The sequence below is a fragment of the Tiliqua scincoides genome, chromosome 5 (assembly GCF_035046505.1).
Source record: "Tiliqua scincoides isolate rTilSci1 chromosome 5, rTilSci1.hap2, whole genome shotgun sequence".
NCBI lineage: Eukaryota > Metazoa > Chordata > Lepidosauria > Squamata > Scincidae > Tiliqua > Tiliqua scincoides.
The window spans coordinates 15,064,954-15,086,774 of NC_089825.1; the positions used below are offsets into that span (position 1 = coordinate 15,064,954).

At 42.7% G+C, this 21,821-nt stretch overlaps 1 protein-coding gene across 4 annotated transcripts in view; it reads left to right on the plus strand.

Moving 5' to 3' along the window:
- The window catches only part of PARD3 (par-3 family cell polarity regulator), a 647,691-nt gene that overhangs the window by 390,639 nt on the left and 235,231 nt on the right, over positions 1-21,821 (plus strand). For all 4 annotated transcript variants that reach the window (XM_066627797.1, XM_066627794.1, XM_066627795.1 and 1 more), the window contains exons 13-14: positions 8,785-8,973; positions 11,323-11,493. In XM_066627797.1, the coding sequence (XP_066483894.1) occupies positions 8,785-8,973; positions 11,323-11,493 (360 nt within the window). The remainder of the gene's footprint in view (positions 1-8,784; positions 8,974-11,322; positions 11,494-21,821) is intronic.

The following is a 21,821-nucleotide window of genomic DNA, read 5'->3' on the forward strand; positions in this document are numbered from 1 at the left end:
GTTCACATTTTCATAATTCTCTGTAATGACTGTCTCATATAGAAGCCTTTGGCGTGGACTCAGCAGAGCCCACTCTTCATTGCTGAAATACAGAGCTATCTCTGTGAATGAAATCAGACCCTGAAAGACAAAGGAGAAATCTCCTATTAGCAACAATGGAACTGCCTAGGGCAACACTTTTCAACCTTTTTCATCTCGGGGCACATTGACAAGGTGCTAAAATTGTCAAGGTACACCACCAGCTTTTTGATAATTGACAAGGCACACTATGCTGCTGCTAGGGGGCTAACATCCCCCAGTGGTCCTAGTAATAAATAACCTTCCCCCAAATTCCTGCGGTACACTTGCAGACCATTCATGGCACACCAGTGTGCCACAGCTCACTGATTGAAAATAGCTGGCCTAGGCAATGACTGCAAATCCAAAGGGAGGATTATATTCCAGTTTCCATGAAAGGACAAAATATTTCTAAATTGGAAATCGCATTCTCACACACATTCCCTCTGAACTTTGCATTTCCATCTTTTGGGCTTCCAACTCCAATGAAGATTCCCAAGTACCCTGAAAGAAGGCTTAGAGGATCCTTTCCTTCCATTCCAGCTTCAAAATGGACACTACAATCCTGTCCACTCAAGCCCAGAAGTAAGCCCCAGTGCTTCCAACAGGACGTATCCCCAGGAAAACATAACCAGGACTGAGAATCTTGTGCATTGTGTAGCTGCTTTCATACCTTAATAATCCCCATGGAGTTTCAACTGAGACTCACTATTCTGACACACTCACTAAGGCTATACAGGAGGACTACTATTACCAATATGCACACACAGTGGAGCCCTAAGGAAGGAGCTCTAAGGAAGGAGCCCTCCTTCCTTAGCTAGAAGGAGGTGAAATGGAGGAGGAGAAAGGCCTCTGAAGGAGAAATGCAGGATGGAGAAAATGCAGGGGAAGAAAGGGTGGAGGTAGGTTTGCTGAGCCTTCCAGAGGAACCCTGGAGAAGGATGAGTTTAGGGTGCAGGGAAAGGAGAATGTTGGGGGGAGGGTAGGAGGAAGGAAACAAGTATAGTAGACATAGTTCAGACTGAGGTGAAAAGGTGCGGCTCACCAATTACAGGAGGAAGAGCCCAAGCTACAAATCCCCCTTACCTGGCCTAAATGAGCAGCAGCCATTTCCGTTTGGTTTGGTTGGCTTTGGTTCTGTTTTCTAGTTGTCAGGAAGAGAAAGGAGAGTTTTTTTAACCCCTTATACCTGCTTTATGTAAATGCTTGAATTCCTTCCCACTATTTGAAGTGATGGCTGGAGAGGGAGAGTGGGCAGATTCCCCGGAAAGTGTCATGGCTCTTAGTCCTGGCTGCTGATGGCTAGAAGCTAACTAACGTTTGTCCTGATGACTGGAAGATCTATCCTCGAACGTAGGCTATGATCATTTTTCTGCTTCCAAGGCTAGAGAGCTGGTTTGCACATGCTGGGGTCAAGTTCGTTTTTCATCTTCTAGCGCACTCGCCAAGCTAGCTATTTTTCTTTCAAACTTAAGGGTAGAAAACATGGTAGCCTCCATGCCTTTGAGTTCTAATGGTGGAAGCATGCCAGCCTCTCTGCACTTGGGTTCAGTGCCTGGATGCTGCTTTGTCGTTTGCAAACAGAATCACGATGGAGGCATGCCAGCAACTTCACTTCTGGCTATTTCCAACCAAACAAGAAAAGCAGCCATAGTCTTGGCTGGGAGGAAGGTTGGGAGAGGAGCTTTGCCTCTCTGCAGTGGGGGGCTGTTTCTAGCAATCACCCTGATATCTGGCTCAGAAGAACAGGTGGTTTAATGGGACAGGTGAGGCAGGAGGGTTGGCAATCCCTGGGGTGTGGGGAATTGGAACCCTAAGGGGGCTGCAGAAGGCCCAGAGCCATGCTTATGCTCATACCAGTCCATCATAGGCTTCACTTCACAGGAACAGGAGAGTCCAGAAGGCCCTTCCTTTCTGGCCCTCCAAGTACAGCCTGTGCAACCAAGAGCTTTGACCCCCCTCTAGCTATGCTACTGCTGGGGGGGCATAGGAACAGGATCCCCAAAGGGGGCTGCATAAGTGCCTTAACCAGAAATCTGGGGCTGCCAGTCCAGCACAGGCCTCACTGCACAGGAGCAGGAGGAGAGTCCAGCAAGCCCTTCCTTTCTGGCCTTCCAAGTGCAGCCTCTGCAACCAAAGAGCCTCAGCTCCGCTTTTTCCTTCCCCTCTCCCTGCAATCAAGACCTGCCTCTGCCATCCCTCGCTGGGCCTTCACCCAGGCCTCCCCCCTCTCTCACGCTCTCCCAAGGCTGCTTCCAGGCCCCCCCCCAAGGCCTGCCTCCAGGCCTCTCCACCCTCCCTGGGCTCAGGCCTTCTGATCCCCTCCCTTTTCCAACCCAGGAGGAGGAGGAGGAGGAAGGAGCCCAGTTTCTCCTGGGAACTGGGACGTGTAGTTCCTAGACCCAGCAGATGCACAAACCTCTGTGTGTGTGTGTGTGTGTGTCCATGTCCTGCACAAACTTTCATTCTCCTTCCCCAGACCATAAGTTTCAAAGCCCCCCCCCCCCCACCTGCCCACAAGGGGATCCTGGAGTTTGCTGCCAGGCACTAGATTCTCTTCCAGTTACGCCTCGATTTACAGTGGTTTTCTCATGAAGGGCTGCAGAGTTCCCATTCAAGAAAGCTGTGGGTCAGTCCTGGCCCCCTTCAGCCCCGACTTTTCCTTACAAAATCTTGTTAGAGGTTTCCAGGAGCAGCAAAGGCTGGGTCAAGGCTCCCTCCCCACCAAATATACCGGCCACCTGAGCAGCAGCTGTGCCTCTGCCCAGCCCTCTGGGTGCCTGGCTGGGCTTTCCTCCTGGGAGTGGGTGCCCAGCACAGCCTGCTCCCTTGGAGTCTGCTGGCCACAAAGCCCTTCTGCCTGGACTTGCTGCCTGTCTTCTCTGGTGCAGAGCCCAGCAGGCGCGTGAAGGGCAAAAGGATGGTCCTGGTCTGTGTTGCCAGTGACCCCAGTGCAGGCTGCTGCCCTCCCACTTGTCTCCAGGTCTCTTTCCCCACAGACCCTGCACAAGGCTGACCTGCTTGGGGAGGGGAAAGTACAGGGCCTCTGAGGAATTTTATCGGAAGTGCAAAGTGTCTTTTGGGCCCTTCCCTTCTCCATTGGATTGTAATTTCCAAATTCATTGAGTCAGAATTTCTACAAATTACAATAAATAAAGCAATGTAAGTTTCCACAAAATGTGAATCTGCCTTATGCCAGGTTAAACCACTGTTCCTTCCAGCTCATTATTGTTTATACCACTGGTTCCCAGGCTTTAGGAGCCTTCTGACCACAGAGCCAAAAATTGGAATTGTCATGGACTACATGCAACCTCACCCCCCAATCCTCCTGAATTTGAGGTGGGGCTGGGATCCAGTAGTTATACCGCATACCAACCCCGTTCCCCAAGCAGCAGCTCTGGAAGTGACACAAATCTGAGGAGACCCATAGGGGCTGCAGTGGCTTACCGGAGGTATGGGGAAGAGTATCCCCTTAACTCTGGCTGAGCCACTTTGGGCACCTATCCTGTGCTGGATACAACACAAGCATCTTGGCTTGCCTGTTCTAGCACAAAATAGGATTGTGCCCTTAAATCACTGAGCTGCAGCTCCATGCCAGCAATGTATTTGTTAAAAATAAAGGGTTTCTGTCAAGATTTAGATCCTGTATTTAGAAGTTTTAGGGTTCTGAGTCCTGCACATTGCTTGACATCTTGCATTTTGTCTCTTCCTCACTTCCCAAACTCCTCTGTCATTTTTCAAGTTTCCTTATTCACCTTTCTAATTTCTTGGTCTATTTTGACCTCTGCACCTTTCTTCAGCTGCTTTATCACTAGGCTGTTTACTCCTTAGCTTTCATATCTTCTGGTGCTTCTTACCAGTCCTCAACCAGCCCCCCCCAAAAAAAACAAACAAACAAACAAAAAACCTGCCACTGTCCTTAGAGGCCTGTACCAATTAATGGATAATTACCACTTCCTGTACATAATCTAGATTGTGAACATTCTGTGTTCACTGAATATTTGTGAACATTCCACCTCACCTTGATGAGTGTAAGAGGGTTTACCCTACAAGCACAATACAATAAGTATACAAGGTGGAAGGGATATGTAAGCTTATAAGAGAGAGGTCTCCTGCCACCAGTGTCAATATTGTATCAGCATATGAGTAGTAGCTCAGTAGATGGGATTAAAACAATAGCAGATCCCATCTCCCGTGGAATTTCGAGCAAGTTTTTGCGTATACTCTCATATATTTAGCAGCTACTGTTAGATTTGTACTAGAGTGGCAGATGTGATATATTAACTTGGCTAATAAGAATAATGAGCTTGGGTATATATGTGCAAATAGGATTAATTAATGTTTACCCTAACATGTGACTGAAATTAAAATATTTAACTTAGGAAGAACTGAAGGGAAGAGAGGAGTAAGGGGTTGTTTTTTTTTGTTGTTGTTTTTTTGTACTGAGGTTCCACTGAACATGAGTTTATAATGAAGCAGTGGGCATTGGGGCCTTCACCAACAGAACCAAACCTGTAACCCCACAATTGGTGAGATGGAATGATATATATATACCCCATCTTCTCAATATCCTTGCACTGCACCCTTCCCCCAAACACTGTTGATTGTTCCTCCGTATTTTCTAGTTAGACACGCATACTCTATATGTTTAAAACATTTTTGTTTTGTTTGGCATTTGGTGATGGGTTGTCTGCCTCCTATGCCTCCATAGCAATTCAGTGAGTGTAAATAGTTTCGCCCTCCTCCAATTGGTTTTTATTTCTTTTTGTGATTTTATTCATTGTTTTTATATTGTATATTTTTTGATATAAATTGTAAGTCGCCTTGGGCATTTGCTTCAGCAAAGGCAGGGTAGTAATCTTTTAAATAATCTATTTTCCCACTTCTGCTTCCCCCCCCCCCAAAAAAAAAAAAAATTAGAAGGAAATGCTACAATTTGGTGGCAATTTACATACCATTAGCAAGTACTCACTCCTGCCATCTTCCTAGACTCAAATTCTAGTATCTAGTATTCTAGGCTATACTGCACTATCAATTTGCATTAGACATTAGGGTTTAATACTGTGTGTGAAAATTATATGTCCCTGCCCCAAGGTGCTTACAAATAATTGGGGAGACAAGAGCGAAGGCAAGAAGGAACAGGTGAGGAAAATATGAGAGGAATATGGATTTAAGTCCAACAAGTGGTGAATGTGAAAGTATTATTTGGTTTCATTTGAAGGGATAGATTGAGGAAGAGTAGCTTAAAAAGTCCCAGTAAAATGAATTCATGTCACTTACTACGCACTGATGCTACATTTGAATGTGAAGGAAATAAGTCACCTATGTAGTTTATCACCCATCGAATTTTTATTGCAAATTACATCCTTGAGCAGCTTCATTCATTCAGCTGAAGTCATTTCAGGTGACCTTTTCTTCAGTAAGGCAGCTCTGAACAGAGCATTGTGAAGTTGCTAATTGTTTTGGACATGGTATGCAAGAACTCTTGAGGGAGTTGAGACTTGTTGTTCGATCACAGCACGTAAATTGACTTGGGTATTTATTTCTGTTGGTGTCAGAGAATACAAAGTAATGAATTTCTTCCACAGATCAACTAATCATGAAAATAATGTTGAGGTATTTTGATTGACACCCTGAAGCTGTTAATTTGGAGCATATCAAGATCAAATGGAAGTTATTGCAATTAGTCTGTGATTGTGTTATCTTTTCATTCTCAGTTTTTAAATGCCACATTTTACATATTTTCTTGAACACTGAAAGCTGTGATTCATGATCTTGGGTTTTTGGTGGATCTTAACTGGTGTTTTTAATGCTGAATATGGAGGAGGGGTACTTCACCTCATCAATTTCTCCTTTAAAAAAAAAAAAAAAGACTTTCCCTTCATTTTCATATGATTCAGTCCTAATACTTTATACTGCAATTTGGTGTTTAAGGTGGTGCGTTCCTATTGTGCATGTCCTGTAATTCTGAAGGAGCTTCCTAATCCTGACTTAGAGTAGCAGACTGTCTAGCCTAGTGCTGTTTATTCAGAGAACTGAGATCTCTCTGTGGTCTCAAGCAGATATCTTTTCAAGTCCTGCTGTCTGAGATTCTTTTCACTGGAGACCCGAATGACTGAACCTCAAAGCATGTCTCCTACCACTGAGTTCTGGCCTCAGAATAACATTCCAAGGATATCCAGCATAGCAGACAGATACACTAATATAAAGACTCACTTTTGTGGTCCTCTGTATATTCTTCTTAGATCAGTAGAAATATTACTTATGTGAGTTCTGAATAGTAAAATAGCACATTAAATAGCATTTTATAAAAGGTTTCAGATGAATAATGCATTCTTTTTAGCCAGTGTATTTGGCCACTGTAACCCGCAGAGCTATTGCATTCTTAGGTTCTTTAACATAGTTATTTAGTGCAGGCTGAAGTCTCTTTGCTTCACTCTCTTGTGCAAACCCTCTTACCCTATCAGCCTTAGCCATGGTGTAGCACAGGGCTTGACTAACCTGGGGCTTGGTCACCATATCGTTTTGATCATGGTGCCTTGTGTTTACCCTGCCTGAGCAGATTTGCAGATTTGCAGATTTGCAGATTTGGGCAGCAGTTCTAGAATTGCTGCCCTGCCTCCATGCACGGCTGCCAGGCTCAGGGGCTACCGAGCATGCTTCTCTTACTGCGCATCTCTGCTTCTATCTTTCTTTTCCTTCGCTCATGGCTCTTCTTTCTTTAACCTTTCTGGAGGGGGGAAGATTGAGGGACAGATTCATCTGATTCTACTGATTAAGCTGTAATTGGTATTTCCCACGAAATGGAAAGTGTGGATGGGTGCATTAGTGGAACAAATTACAGGCCAGACACACTATGTCAGAGTACATTCCTTGTCAAATGTCAGGTTGGGACACACAAGTGAGTGGCGCAGTAGCGTAACCTCATTTGCACCTTCAGCAGGATCACCATTTATCTTGGCGTATCTTTTTGCAAGAAGAGGTGGGAGAGGGAGGTGAACTCTCCGAGTGTGTCATAAAAAAGTAAACTTTTGGTCCTAATATCACAGGTTGACTTTGAAGGTGAATCCTGGATCAGAAGAGAATTAAGGCTACTTGTGTAGTGGCTTCATCATGCATTAGGTTTTGTGGAAGATGAAAAAGTTCAAATTCTACTCATATTGGGGCAAGCCCTGTAGGCTGCAGCTTTAATAAAATAGGGCAGTGGTTCTCAAATGTTTAGCACTGGGATCCACTTTTTAGATTGAGAATCTGTCAGGACCCACTAGAAGTGATGTCATAACCGGAAGTGACATCATCAAGCAGGAAAAATTTTTAACAATTGTAGGCTGCAATCCTACCCACACTTACTCAGGAGTAAGCCCCATTTACTATCATAGTTAAAAGCATATACAGAGTAGCCTTTTAAAAATATAGATCTGTAATGTTTCTCCAAATGCAGTCATATACCATGGTAGCATCAAATCTAAAATATGAAAAATAAAGTATTGACATGAATGGGGACCCACCTGAAATTGGCTCATGACCCACCTAGTAGGTCCCAACCCACAGTTTGAGAAACACAGAAATAGGGGACATTATGTTGGCTATGTCTCCCTCTTCTGGAAGACAAGTGAGCTTGCAGTGCTGTTGGGGGACTTGTCCAATCACTTACAGGCAGTTTTTGTTCATCACAGGTGACCAAATGCCTGATCATGAGATAGCAAACTATAACTATTAATTTACAAAAAATCTTCCTCATGGAAATGCTCTTCTGCACATCTCACAAGAGCGCTGTGTGAAAAAAATGAAACTAACTCCCAAAGATGAATGTCCTGCTTCTACACATGCAGGAGGTTGAGAACTGCTACAGAACCCACCTAATTCAGCATTGTATCTCTCTCTGCAGAAAAGCACTAGTGGCTGCATGCCTTCTGTTCATGGTTCTTTCAGAGCTCTATCAGAGCTCTATGTTCATCCAGAGCTCTATCTCCATCTCTGGATTCCCTCAAGATTTGCCCATTCACAATTTTTAGGACAGCAGAATCTTTATTACTATTTGTTAGGTATCTAGGCAACACACTTGGAGTAATTAAGGTGGGAGTGTGGGGGGAAAAAAACACATGTAAGAGGCAGGAGACCCACCCCCAAAGAATGCTCATAGATGTGCCCCATATGATTTTTCTGGCACCCAAGAGCAAAGAGGCTTACCATGACCTGATCACCTCTGTAATGCTTTACGTGATGTTTCTTTGAATATTATTAAGAAATCTCAACTGTAAAACACAAAACAAAGCAAATATGGGCAAATGACAGATAGGCATTTTATCAATTTGCTTGCTGTTTACATTCTCCTTACTGTTTGGAATGCATAAATAGTCTTGATATCTTTTGTTTTTTAAAGAGCAACTGAACTTGCATCAGAAAATGCATTGATTTTAATGCTTTTAATAATTTTCCTGTTTGGAGGTTATATTAATTATGAAAGTTCCTCACTCACAGTCAGTCAGATTTCTCTCTCTTTCTCTTTCTCATGCATGCACTCACACACACAGTTCTAGGAATTTCTGAAGGTGGTGCCCAGATGCACTATCATCACAGATTTCCCCATAGAATATCAATTGGAAATTACTGATATTGGAGTTTAATCATGAGTGTTTTTTTTTAAAGTTTAATCACTGTAGCTAGAAGTTAATTGTAAACAAGAAATGTTTCTAAATAATGCCATGTTTAATCTCTTCTTGACAGAAAGCAGAAGAAGATGAACTTGTCCTTACCCCTGATGGCACCCGGGAATTCCTCACTTTTGAAGTTCCTCTTAATGATTCCGGGTCAGCTGGACTTGGTGTTAGTGTCAAAGGCAACCGATCAAAGGAGAACCATGCAGACCTTGGCATCTTTGTCAAGTCCATTATTAATGGAGGAGCAGCTTCCAAGGTCAGTGGGGCAGTGTGTTTAAAAGGATTTGAAAACTTCCCCAATTGGTTTTTTGATGATTCTCCTGTTGACTTCCTCCTTTGGAATTTCTTACCTTTCTTTCTAGGTTTGAAACACTTCAGTAGTTTCATGCCTTTTTATTATTTTCTCTTACTTTGGAGTATCTGCAGTTGTATGTTTATGTCATATTTGGTTCAACTGACCCCTTTAAAACTTAGCCCATAGAGATCTATGGAACTTAACTTCTGGGTAAACATGCATAGGTTTAAACTTCTTATGATTCAGACAGAAGGCAGAGAGGTGTCTCTTCTCTTTACCCCTGCCCCTCCAGAAGAATGTGGGAACTTTCTTAAGAGTAAGCTCATTGAATTTCACAAGACCTTCTTCCGATGCCTGTAATCAGCTGCAAAAAACACAGGCTTTCCTCCTCCTGCCACTGTTTAATCTGGCTGATAAGATTCAGGTGCCAGATGAATGAGTATTATGAGGATTGCAGACCAATACAGTACAGAATTAGGCACAGGATTTAGTTTGTTTGCACAGTAATAAAAGCAGAAGGCAGAAACTTCATGCTGAATTGGGAAGGAGGTTGTCACTGCAACTCTAACAAGGTTTACCCAGAAGTTTAAGTACTGTTGTGTTCAATGGTTCTTTTCTCTATTAAGTCAGTGTATGAGACCATCCTGTGCTGGGAGATTGATTTAGCACTGGTGGCAGCAGCAAGAGGTGAGGAGGTGGGATTGGCTTTGAAGGTGTGTTGTGCATGGGAACTGAGTCGGGAGGGGAGGTTGAAGAACAGATTTGGAAGTAAGGCAGAGACCCAAAAATAGGAGCTCAGTTGGGAGAAAAATTGTGCCAGGACAAAATGGACTGCTTGCAGCATGTGTGCTTGCCCACAAATTACTCCTTCCACAATTTCACTATGTGTCTGTTGTTGTGCACTTCATAAAGTGCTTTTACTCAGAAGTAAATGCCACTGTGCCAAAGAAGATCTAGGGATCATAATACTTTGACGCAAGGGAAGTGTTATTTATTTAAGTTGTGTTTAGCCATTTTTGTATATGGAAAGAGGATATAATGAAAACAACAACATAAAATAACAAAACAACATTAGACACAGCAGATTAAAACAACACTAAGCCCAAATCCTATCCAACTTTGCAAAACTGGCAGAGCTGTGCCAATGGGATGTGTGCTGCATCCTGCAGTTGGGTGGCACTCATGGAGGCCTCCTCAAAGTTAGGGAATGTTTGTTCCCTTGCCTTGGTGCTGCATTGCCCTTATGTCAGTGCTGGAAAGTGGGTTAGGATTGTGCCTTAAGTATAGTAGTTAAAACAGTCATTTCTAAAATGCTGGGGATAAAATGATGCCTGATGCCAAGATAGTAATACAGATACCAGGCAAGCTTCCTGGGGGAGAGAATTCCACTAATGGGACATCACAGCAGAGAAGGCTCTCTCCCCAGTTCAACCTCTAACCCTCAAAGGCAGGGGTGTGGAGGAAGGTCTCCCAAGGTGACTGCAGTGCAGAAGCTAAGAACATTGTAAGTTACTAAGGTTTGTATTTCAAATCAAGGAATCTAGGAAACAAGTTCCGCAACATGCCTACCATCTGAACTGTGGATGGTAGCAAATTGTGAATGGAGTGCAAGCAGTGCTAAGTCAGAAGTTCTTTTGCTGCCTTTCCTGACCACCAAGGATGGGAGAAGCCACAAGTGAGATGGGATCTCTTTCTTTTCTTGTCATAGGGGAAATTGCTTGCATGTTGGTGCTCTGCTGGTGGCCATCCTCTGAACAAAAAGGATGTAGAGTCAAAAGGAGGATGCTCAGGAAGGGGCTGTGACTCAGTGGTAGAACATCTGCTTTGTATACAGAGGGTTTCTAGTTCAATTCACAGCATCTCCAAGTAGGGCAGAGATACATGCATGTTTGAAACCCTGGAAAGGCACTGCTAGTCATTGCACCAATACTGAGCTGGATGCACCAATGGTCTGAACTCTGTATAAGGCAGCTTGCTATGAAGTCAGCTCCTGAGCACAGAGTTACCAATTCCTGTTTCAGAATAGCTTTCATTGGTATGGCTCAGGAATTCTTTCCAAGGCCCTTGGGGAAGAGGAAATCAACTGTAGTGGCACATTTCAGTTAGTATGCTGTTTGTATAGACAGATTATGATAATGATGTGGAGTTCAAATATGTAAATGATTGGAGAAGGCCCATTTACAGAAGGATTTCTTCAAAAGCCATTAAAATGTTGCTCACTTAACCATAAACTCTGAGGATTAAGATTTTTCTCCCTAGCCAAAGATGCCAAAAAGTCCTTTATTCTTTACTAACATTTTCTCTTGCCAGGATGGAAGACTTCGAGTGAATGATCAACTAATAGCGGTAAATGGGGAATCGTTATTGGGCAAGACGAACCAGGATGCCATGGAAACCCTGCGCAGATCCATGTCCACAGAGGGAAATAAGCGTGGAATGATTCAGCTCATTGTGGCGAGGCGAATAAGCAAGTGCAACGAGGTAAAAAGCATGCCTTTTTATTTAGTTCTGGGAGGCTTTCCTTCCGTAGGGCAAATAAGAGTGTGGGACAAGACGTGAAGAAAGCTGTTCCCTTCCCTGACTTTAAAAGTGGGTGAGATTTGAGATAATTAGCATTTTTTGCAATGCATTTTTGCAATAACAATTGCAATAATTTTAGTTAATTAATTGCAATAGAAAGCAATAACTTTTGCAGTGTAAAGCAAGCACTTGCATGCACACTTATACACATGTGCACACACACCCAATGGCACACTGGCTTTTGGGGGACTCAGTTTCCACCATTGAACTTATGAAGGTGCCTAATACAGAGTCAGGCCCTTTCCTTGTCCAGTATTTTCTGTTCAAGCTGGCAGTGGCTCCCCAAGGTTTCAGGCAGGGGTCTTTCCAAGTGCCACTTGACGATGCCAGGGATTGAACCTAGGATCTTTTGCATTCAGAACGGCAACTTTGCCTCTGAGCCCAGGCTACTCCGAAATTCATGCCCTGGCTAGATGCCATGGGTGTACTTTAGGTATATTCAAAACAATTCAAGAATGAACAAATTAAATAAGAAAGGCAATTAATAGAATAGTAGAATTATTAAACTATTTTGGAAAGCTTAAAGGGCTCAGAAGCAGAGAATAAAGTAATACCATGACAATTTCAAATTCAATGTAGTAATGATATGAAATCTGATTAAAGCAATTTAACCATAATAATAATCTCCTCTACTTCTTTCACCACCTCAGAGTAATTAATATGATGTCTTTTTAGTTGATTATTTCTGGCCACTGCCAGACCTAAAATTGGCAAACTTTCAGTGCACCTGCTTTGTAAAGCCTCAAAGAATGAAATTGTGTGCTGCTAATGATGACTTCAGAGATGTGTGAACATGGCCTTTTAAGGATGTTTCTTAATGTGTTGTTCAGATGGTACTTGTTGTTCAGGTCCTTCTCATGAGGTGGGGCCTGGCCAGGCATGTTCCAACGATCACAGTCCCATGGTGGCCCATAGCCATACCTGTAGGTAACTCACGGCCCAATCCTATCCAACTTTGGATAGGTATGCACTGCATCCTGCAGTAGGGAGGCAGTCACAGGGGCCTCCTTAAGGTAAGGGAATGTTTGTTCCCTTACCTCGGGGCTGCATTGCGGCTGCACCCGTACTGGAAAGCTGGATAGGATTGGGCCCTCACTCACTGTAGCTATCCACTCTGTCTGCTTCCCCCTTTGTTGCCCAGTAAACCAATGCTTAGCATGTGACATGGGGGGAACAGTGGTAGCATCAGAGCATCCTCTTCCTTACCTGCAACCAGATGTTAACATTCCCCAGATGTTCCACCCTCCTCACAATGCAGCATCATAGTCAGAAATATTTAAATAGCATGGCAGGAAAGAAAAGGGCACTTTGTTGGCTGCCTCTACTTACCCAACTGTGGAAGAGGGACTCTTGTCTCCTGCAGAGTTTCCAGGCAGTTGTGCTTTTTGTGTGTGCTAACAGGTGCACATTCGAATAAGGGGAGGAGAATGAGTTGCGGCAGGGTTTTTATCTGAAGGCTTGTGTAACGTGTGGGGGGAAATCCCCAATTTTTGGTAACTCCTTGCTGCAGCCTCTCTGCTTCAAATACCTTTTCATCTGTTGTGGACGCTCCTCAAACCTTTTTAGTGGCATAGAGAAGCTGCAGAGGGAAAGGGGAGGTGAGGAAGTCCCTGAACTTCCTGAATAGAATCCTTTCAAATAATACTGTGAAGGATTTAACACAGTGGTTCCCAAACTTTTTCATCTGGTGGCTCCCTTGACCAGACCTACTGGACCATTGGCCGTGTTTCCCCATTAGGGCTACAATTCTATTGGACAGTGGTATTTTACATGCGGATATCATGCCCCCCCTCAGCTGATTTCTGTGGCTCTCCATGGAGTCACGGTTTGGGAACCTCTGTTTTAACAGAAAGCATTCTGCTTGAAGTTTTGCTAAAAAAAAAAGTTTGGAAGACACAATCCTGTGGGACAGATTTTTCAGAACTTACCACTGGGTATTGAGGCCTACCTCAGCCTCAGTTTTTTCCTTTCTCCTTCTGGTTTTGCAGCAAAAACAGGAGTGCTTGTTTTTTTTTTTTTACTATTTTCAGATGTTTGGAGGCCTGTGGAGTCCTGCAGAGGGGTCCACAGGCTCCCTGGTCCTCCCAGCCCCCAGAGCAGCCACTGCCTAAGGACAAAAACCCCTTGAACCTCAGCAGCATCACGATTGCAACAATCGCATTGCTGCATTTGTCCTGTCTCCCCAGGAGCTTACATTAATTCCCAAACTCCCAGAGAGAGTTTGGGAACTGTTGGGTTAAACTGGGAAAGCCTTGAACCACATTACCATATTTCAACCTCACCTTTCTTTGCACTTGAATGTCTGCATCTTCAAACATGTGTTCGGATGCATCGCACATCCCAGCTATCAACTTAGATTGATACAGCTGTTTATTATTGAATTGTGTGTATATGAGTCTTAGTGTTTAAATGAATGCTGAAGAAAAACTGACAGGCTCTGAGTGAACTGGTCATGATTTTGAAATATAAGTGAAATCCTCTAGGAAATATTTACAAGATGCAAATAAAATGTAAATATATACATATATCTAGAAAAATGTTGTAGCTGTGTTCATATAAGAGCTGTTAAGCACTGAATGCAGGAATTTCTGTTTCTCCTGTAATGGCTAGGTGACATGATTTGGATATAAATGCATAAATTATCTCTGTTCTCATTAATAAGCTCAACATGCCAAAACCAGCTGAAGAGACACACATTCAAGTAAGTGTGTCTGTGTCTTATTTTGACATAGATTGCTTACTAATTAAGAAAACTTATCTACCTGAAAATCATTTTGCTGTGTATGCAAAATAGCAAATGCATTGCTGACATTTATCTGCTTCTAAGTTGCAACCAATTTGGAATCCTGAGCTGAGCAGACAAAAATAATAAATCATAAGAGTCTGATAAGATTTTGTGGGTTATTCCATAGTGGGCAGGAGTTGGCTTGATGGACTGTAGTTTGCCTTTCACATCTATTGTTGTATATTTGTAGGTTAAAGAAATTTCAGTTCATGTTTTCCATTCACAGAATACTAGGGTGGGAAGGTGTTTTAAAAGTTATCGAGTCCAACTCCTTGCTCTGGGTGGGCATTTGCTGCAAAATCCTTGATAGGTGGCCATGCAGCCTATACTTGAAAACCTCCCATGGGACAGAGCCCGCTACTGCGTGAGAGTGATTGCTCTCAACTCCTGTGCTGAACAACTCCTAAAGTTGAGGATTGTTCCTCACGTCTAGCCTAAATGTTCTTTCCTGTAGTTTCAGCTCATTGATTCTAGAGCAGGAGCCACAAGGAGTAAGTCCCCTCTTTCTTCTATGTGACAGTCCTTCAGATACTTGTTCTTCTCTTCTCCAGGTTAAGTGTGCCAAGCTCTTTTAACCATTTCACACAGTACTTGGTTTCCAGACCCTTCACCATCTTAGTTGCCCTTATCTGAACTTGCCCCAGGTTACCAATGGCCTTCTTAAAATGTGGCCTCCAAAACTGGCCTGCAGATGCAGTGGGCCTACTGCGTACAGGCCTACTGACCATAGTCTTGTTTTGGATGTGGCAAAAAAGTCTCGTTTTGTTGCTTTTGGCATTCCCTTGCAAGCCTCAGTTCGTTCTGTGCTTTACCCTTTCTGATATCATCCCTGCAGGTGCAAGTGCTATACTTATGTAGTGCTCCTGTGCTGTCTCTCTTTCCACTTTTTGTGCATGTTCTTTTTGCTTCTCAACTTTTCAGTTTGTGCAACCACTCTGGTTTTCTTAGACATCTTCCATCTATTCTTCACTGTTTGCATTTGTGCCTTCAGTATCTTGTTCCCCCTCCCCAAATCCCTCTTGAACTGTCTCTCCTTTAGATGCTGTAGTCATGCAGTGCAGTTTTCATTTGAGCCCATTAAAATCAGTTTTCCTCAAATCTAGGGTGCACATCTGAGTACCAGGTTACAGAAAGCTCAAACACATAAACACATAAAGGGAGGTGTTAATCCCAACAATGTTCCTTGCATCATAATGACATATACCAGTCCGGTTTAAAAATTATTCTCTTGACTGAAGACTGAAAACTTTTTGGTGATATCAAGAGAGAAATGTATTTCTGGGGTCCTCAGCCACAATAAAAAAAAAATTGAATAATTCTTAACATTTCACCCCAGCCATGTATGGTTTTCTTGAGAGAAATATGTAACTACCTTATCCCAAAACTCAAAGAATAGTATCACCCTCTACTGACTTATATGCCAAAAGCTGAAGTGAGCCTCCTAGCCAAAAGCTCAAACATAAACCTAAGCATAGGTAACTGCTCCCGCCTGCAGCAAAGCTTAGTCCTGTCTAAATGTAAGGCAAGGACTGAGGATTTTCAAGGCTTCAATCAGCCAGTTGCTGGTCACTCCCAGCCCCAATTACTGCATCACCACAATCATCACCAGGCTCTTTCCAGCTTTCTTAAAGGCCTCTATTTCTTCAGTCTGTTCCTTGTTGAATTTTAAAATCTTGGTTTTACTGAGCACAGGAGTCCAGGCATGGCTGAGGCTAAACAGTTCCTCATTTCTGTTCATATTATTATGGTGCTTATAAATTTTGATGGCCTCTCTAGGTATCTGTACTCAGTATTGATGTTCCTTCCCCAAGACTTGTGTCTGGTCAAAGCTAATTTGATGCCCTGTAATAAGTGTGCTCGGCTACTGCTGATGTATCAGCTTGTCCTGGCCTACAATATCTTGATGTTCATTTATTCTAGTATTGACCTACCAATAGTGCCAAGGTAAACTTTACCGTACTCACACAGAATCCTATAGACACCTAGTGTATCCCATGATTGTCTGAAATCTTTCACAGAATGTAGACACTGCTGAACCTTTCTAGTTGATTTAGAACCTGATTCAATGTCTGCTTGTCCCAGAATTTTGCTGATGCGGTCAGTTACTCCTTGATTATAGGGTAAAATGACTCTCATCTTGTGACCCCTTTGTTTTTTTTTACTTGGGGAACACTGCCCTTTCTGGGAACCAGTGTGCTATTAATCCCACAAACAATCATTATTTGTGATAATAATTTGTGACTATCCTCATGCTATATTTGTATTGGATTTTTTTTTACTGTCCTAATTGTGCTGGATTTTGAGGTTCAGAACCATAAAAAGATTTCTTAGAATCAGACCCTCACTTTTCATTGAACACCCTCATGATATGCATGCTATGATGATACAAGTGATCATTTAATGTCTGGGAAGCATGTAATGGCAGGTTGCTCAGCTTCCACAATGCAGAGCCTCAATAAAAAATGTTTAAACAAGTGCCTTGAACTCTGGCCCAAGCAAACCAGCTAGACGCCAGCAAGTCTCCTAGCCTATAAATAAAGTGTGTAGCAGAAGGAAGACCATTGAGAACTGAGTTGGCTGCATCACAGTTTAAAACAGACTTTGGTTTGAGCTGAATATTGTGGGGGTGGATATTGTCTGCATTACTTTTCTACAAGCATGTGTCTCACATTTTTTTTTTTTTTCATCCTGAGAAGTAGTTGCAAACCTTCAGTGGATCTGTGTTGTTGAACCAGTTACAGATTCATCAGTGTCACTGGTTCAGGTCAATGTCAGGATTCACACATTTTATGTATTTATATTTATTTATTTAAGAAATTTATATCTCCCCTTTCCCATGCCAAAGCCAAAGCAGCTAACAAAGCTTATAAACAAGTATAAAGTTTAGTAAAAGGTAAAAACATCAAATAAGGCATTAAAAACAATAAATTTTCACATTAACTAGTGGAACAAGAACAGAGTAAAAAACTAACAAAGTAATTCCAGAGAGGCAGTCAAATTACGGTCATATTTTTGAGGCATAGAAGGCAAATATCCATTCAGCAGCCAAATGCTAGACAAAACAGGTATGTTTTGAGCCCTCGCCGAAAAACCTTGAGAGAGGGTGCTCAATTCCCCTGGGAGGGAATTCCATAGTTGTGGTGCCACTGTAGAGAAGTCTTGCCCCCGAGCTGCCATCCCTCTCACTTGGGACAAAGGCAGCAGTTGTAGAAGAGGCCCCGTGGATGACCTAAGAGGGCAGGCTGGAATGTGTGGAAGGAGGCGATCCTTGAGGTAACCTGGACCCAGATCATGAAGGGCCTTAAAAGGTTAGAACTAGCACCTTGAATTGGGACTAGAAGTGAATGGGCAGCCAGTTTAGCTGTTGAAGCAGTGCTCCAGCTGAGTCATAATATCTGGCCCCTGTAACCACTTGAGCTACTGCATTCTGCACTAATTGCAGTTTCCGAATTGTTTTAGAGGGTAGCCCCACATAGAGCGCATTGCAGTAGTCCAGTTTTGAGATTACTAAAGCATGGGCCACCGTAGCCAGGTTGAAACAGCTCAAGTATGGTCTCAGTTGGCGCACCAGTCTAAGCTTGGTGAAGGTACTTCTAGCAACTGCTAGAACTGGTTCTCCGGAAAGAGCTGAGAGTTCAGGAGAAATCCCAAACTGTACACCTGTTTTTGTAAGGGGAGTGCAACCCCATTCAAAGAGGGCAGTGATTCAGCACCTGGATTAAGGAGTTCTTGACCTGGAGGACCTCTGTCTTTTCAGGATTTAGTTTCAGTTTATTGGCTCTCATCCAATCCCTAATGGCATCCATACAGCGCCCTAGAACTTCCACTGCTTTCTCAGAGCAGGTTGGCAAGGAGAGGCAGAATTGGGTGTCATCCGCATACTGGTGGCACCCCACTCCAAATCCCTAGATGATCTCCCCCAGTGGTTTTATGTAGATGTTAAAAAGCATAGGGGATAGGATAGATCCCTGAGGCATCCAGTACTGTAATGGCCAGGGTGCTGAGCAGGTGTCTCTCAGCACCACCATCTGGGTCCTGTTAGACAGGAAGGACTACAGCCATTGCAAACCCCATTTTGGCCAGCTGATCCAGGAGGATACAGTGGTCAATGGTGTTGAAAACCACTGAAAGGTCCAGCAGGACCAGAAGGGAAACACTACCCCAACTAATTCTTGGTGAAGTTCATCTATCAAAGCAACCATGGCTGTATCTATTTCGAAACCTGCTCTGAAACCAGATTGGAAGGAGTCCAGATAGTCCTTCTCATTTAGGAACCCCTGGAGCTGAGACGCCACCACTCACTCAGTCACCTTCCTCAAGCAAGTTGGAAATTGGTCGATAGTTGTTTAGATTGTTGGAGTCCAGAGATGGTTTTTTTTAAAGGAGGGGGTTCACAATTGCACTTGCAACTAAGGATGTTGGCATCACTCCCTCTCTCAAGGATGAATTAACAATGGGTTCCATCCAGTCAGCTAACCCTGCCCGTGCATTTTGTATTAGCCAAGTAGGGTAAGGGTCAAGCCAGCAAGAGGATGGTCTCAAGCTCCCAAGGATCCTGTCCACATTCTCAGACCGTCTAGGTCAGGGATGTCCAAAGTTTTTGGCAGGTGGGCCACATCACTTCTCTGACACTGGCTGGGGAAAAAAGAATTAATTTACATTTAAAATTTGAATAAATTTACATAAGTTTACAGGAATGAATATATTAAAGATGAACTTATGTGAATGAATGAAGGTCTTGCAATAGTTCAAGGCCTAAAAAGACCTTGCACAAAGCAAGGCTGGCCTTTCCTTTGCTGCCACTACTGCATCACAGACGTGAAACAACAAGCAGTGGAGGGAGCTCTCATCCCACAGCTCACACAAAAGGTCAAACAGTTGCCCTCATGCTGAAGGCAGTTGCATCGGGCCAGTGTGGGCTCCAAAAAATCTCCAGAGGGCCAGAGGCTCATTGGAGACTGGGGGCTCCCTGAGGGCCGCATGTGGCCCCAGGGCCGGGGTTTGGGCACCCCTGGTCTAGGTTGAGAGGAGTTCCATTATAGTGTTACTGTTTTAACAGAGTATGAAAGGATTAGTTTTGATTTCTTCCCCTTCCTAATTGTTTACGTCAAAGTGCAACAGTTTACAACTTAGTAATTCCAGATTTGAATCATGAGGGATGTTCAAAGGAGTGTTGCTGGAAGTGCAATTTCAATTGGAGAAATAACTGCAGCTGATAATAGGTTGAAAATTTCCTTTTCTGCTTCTAACCCAGAGTCTATTTTTTTGCTTTGTCTAGTAGCTGTTAGAATAATAACAGTACTTTGGAGTAATGCATTCTGGGATTTAAATTGGAATTTTGTATATTGTTTTGTAATAAAAAGGAAATAAAGAAGACTTGAAGCAAGGAGGGGTCAGTAAGAACACTTTTTTGGTTTTTTTTTTAAATGGTTCTCCAAAATTCCCTTCTTTTGTATTTTAAAAAAGTTATCAGAGGGAAGGTCAAGCAGGGTCTTCTTGGCGTTCAGTGGCATCATGTTTTAGACTACAGTGGCACTTAAATGATCAGTTTCTGCTTCAGTTGACCCAAACTCATTTTGACAGTAATGGTCAAGTAGTTCTGCCATATTTCTTGTGATGACTGAATTGCTGTACAGTGCCCCAAAATTCAACAACTTGAGAATACAGTTCTCTTCAGTCTCAGCATTCAGGCTTTGAATATTGGGCACTGTCTCACCATAAAAGTTCCCAACTTTTAGGAGCCTGAGGACTACTGAGGCAAAAATTAGAAACATAGTGGACCACATACAAACCCTCCCACTCCCCAGCGCATAAGACCAATACCTTAAGGGAACAGAAGTTGAGAACCAGTGCCTTAAAGTAACATGAAGTGATGTTGGGGTAGAAACCAGGAGGAATGAGAATTTAAAAAAAAAAAAAGATGGGTTGCTGGAGCTACTGGGGCATATCTAATTTAAGGCAGCAATTCTGTGTACACCTGCTAAAGGTTAAGCACCTTTGTACAGACTCTGATTTACTTCTAAGTAAACAAACATGTATAGGCTTACTCTATAGCAGGGGTGGCCAGTCTTTCAACTTTAGGGCTCCTGGACCTTTAACAATTATGTAGATGTCAAGCTGCCACCTGCTGAAATTCCTTCCTCTGCACAATTGTTAAAGGTCCAGGAGCCCTAAAATTTGAAAAGATGGCAATCCCTGCCCTATAGGTTTATTTTTATTATTCATATTTCTACTGCACAACCATATAAACATACCAAAAAAATAAATAATTTGTGTGATTGAACATTACCATGAACATTGTAATCCACCAAGAAATGAATAAAGCCCAGTTTTCTACAAATTCATCTGCTGATAGTCCTTCCCTTACATATTTGTAAGTTTATTCAAGAGTGCAATTGTCCAGATTCATTTATACCAGTCAAGCACTTGGTGAGTTCTGAGATGAAGAAATTCAAAGTCAGGCAGACATCAACAAGAGATGAAGGATCTTTTAAATATCAATGTCTGGGGCATTAAAGGCATCATACACAGTTAAGCTTTTTATTCTTTCCAACATTTTTCCCTTGAGTGTTTTACTGATTAAGTTCAAAATATATGAGAAATTTTAGGCATTCCACATCTCCAGCAACTATAATTATGTAAGGTATATTTTAAATCCACAGTAGTCAACTACCAATTGAATTTACATTTAAAAAAAAAAAAGATTCTTGGCGTTACACTAGTTTAATGTTTGCTGTGTTGTTCTATAACCAGGACAATTCCTCCTTGAAAATAATTGTTGTCAGGTAGTCTATGTAAGGCAGTCTCATTTACATTGGAAATGTTAATCTTTTTATGTCCATATTTGTAATTAATCCTTTTAACTAAGGAAAAATTATCAGTCTGTCAGTTTCCCTCCTACAAATATTTCTATTTTTGAATTTCATGAACTACAATATTCTTGATTTCAAAATACTGAGATCAGGATCAACACAATCACTTCTAAATTAGCAACTGGAATGTTAAAACATCATCTTTCAAGAAGTCTGAAATAATTGCAATTGGTGCTAGTGAGAAATACTCCCTGACAGTTCTGCGGTGTGAGGTGAAATGGGTATTTGAAAATGCCATTGTAGGTTTCTCAAGGGCTGTGTGCATGTGCACACACGATGTAATATCTTTAAGAAGGGGTTAAAGCAATGCCCTGGGTTAGAGGTCTTAGGGCCCAACCCGATGCATGTCTACTCAGAAGTAAGTCCCATTGAATTCAATGGGGCTGAAGTCCAGGAAAGCATGCATAGGATTGTAGCCTTAGGGCCCAATCCTACTCATATGGCACGTTTGCGGGCCCTAGCGCCAGTGGAGCACTGGTGCTAGCCCAATGCTGGCTGGTGCTGAGCTAGTGCTGATGGAACACTGAAGCTTTGCCACTTGGTGGTTGCGTGGACCACTAGGCAGCGGAGAG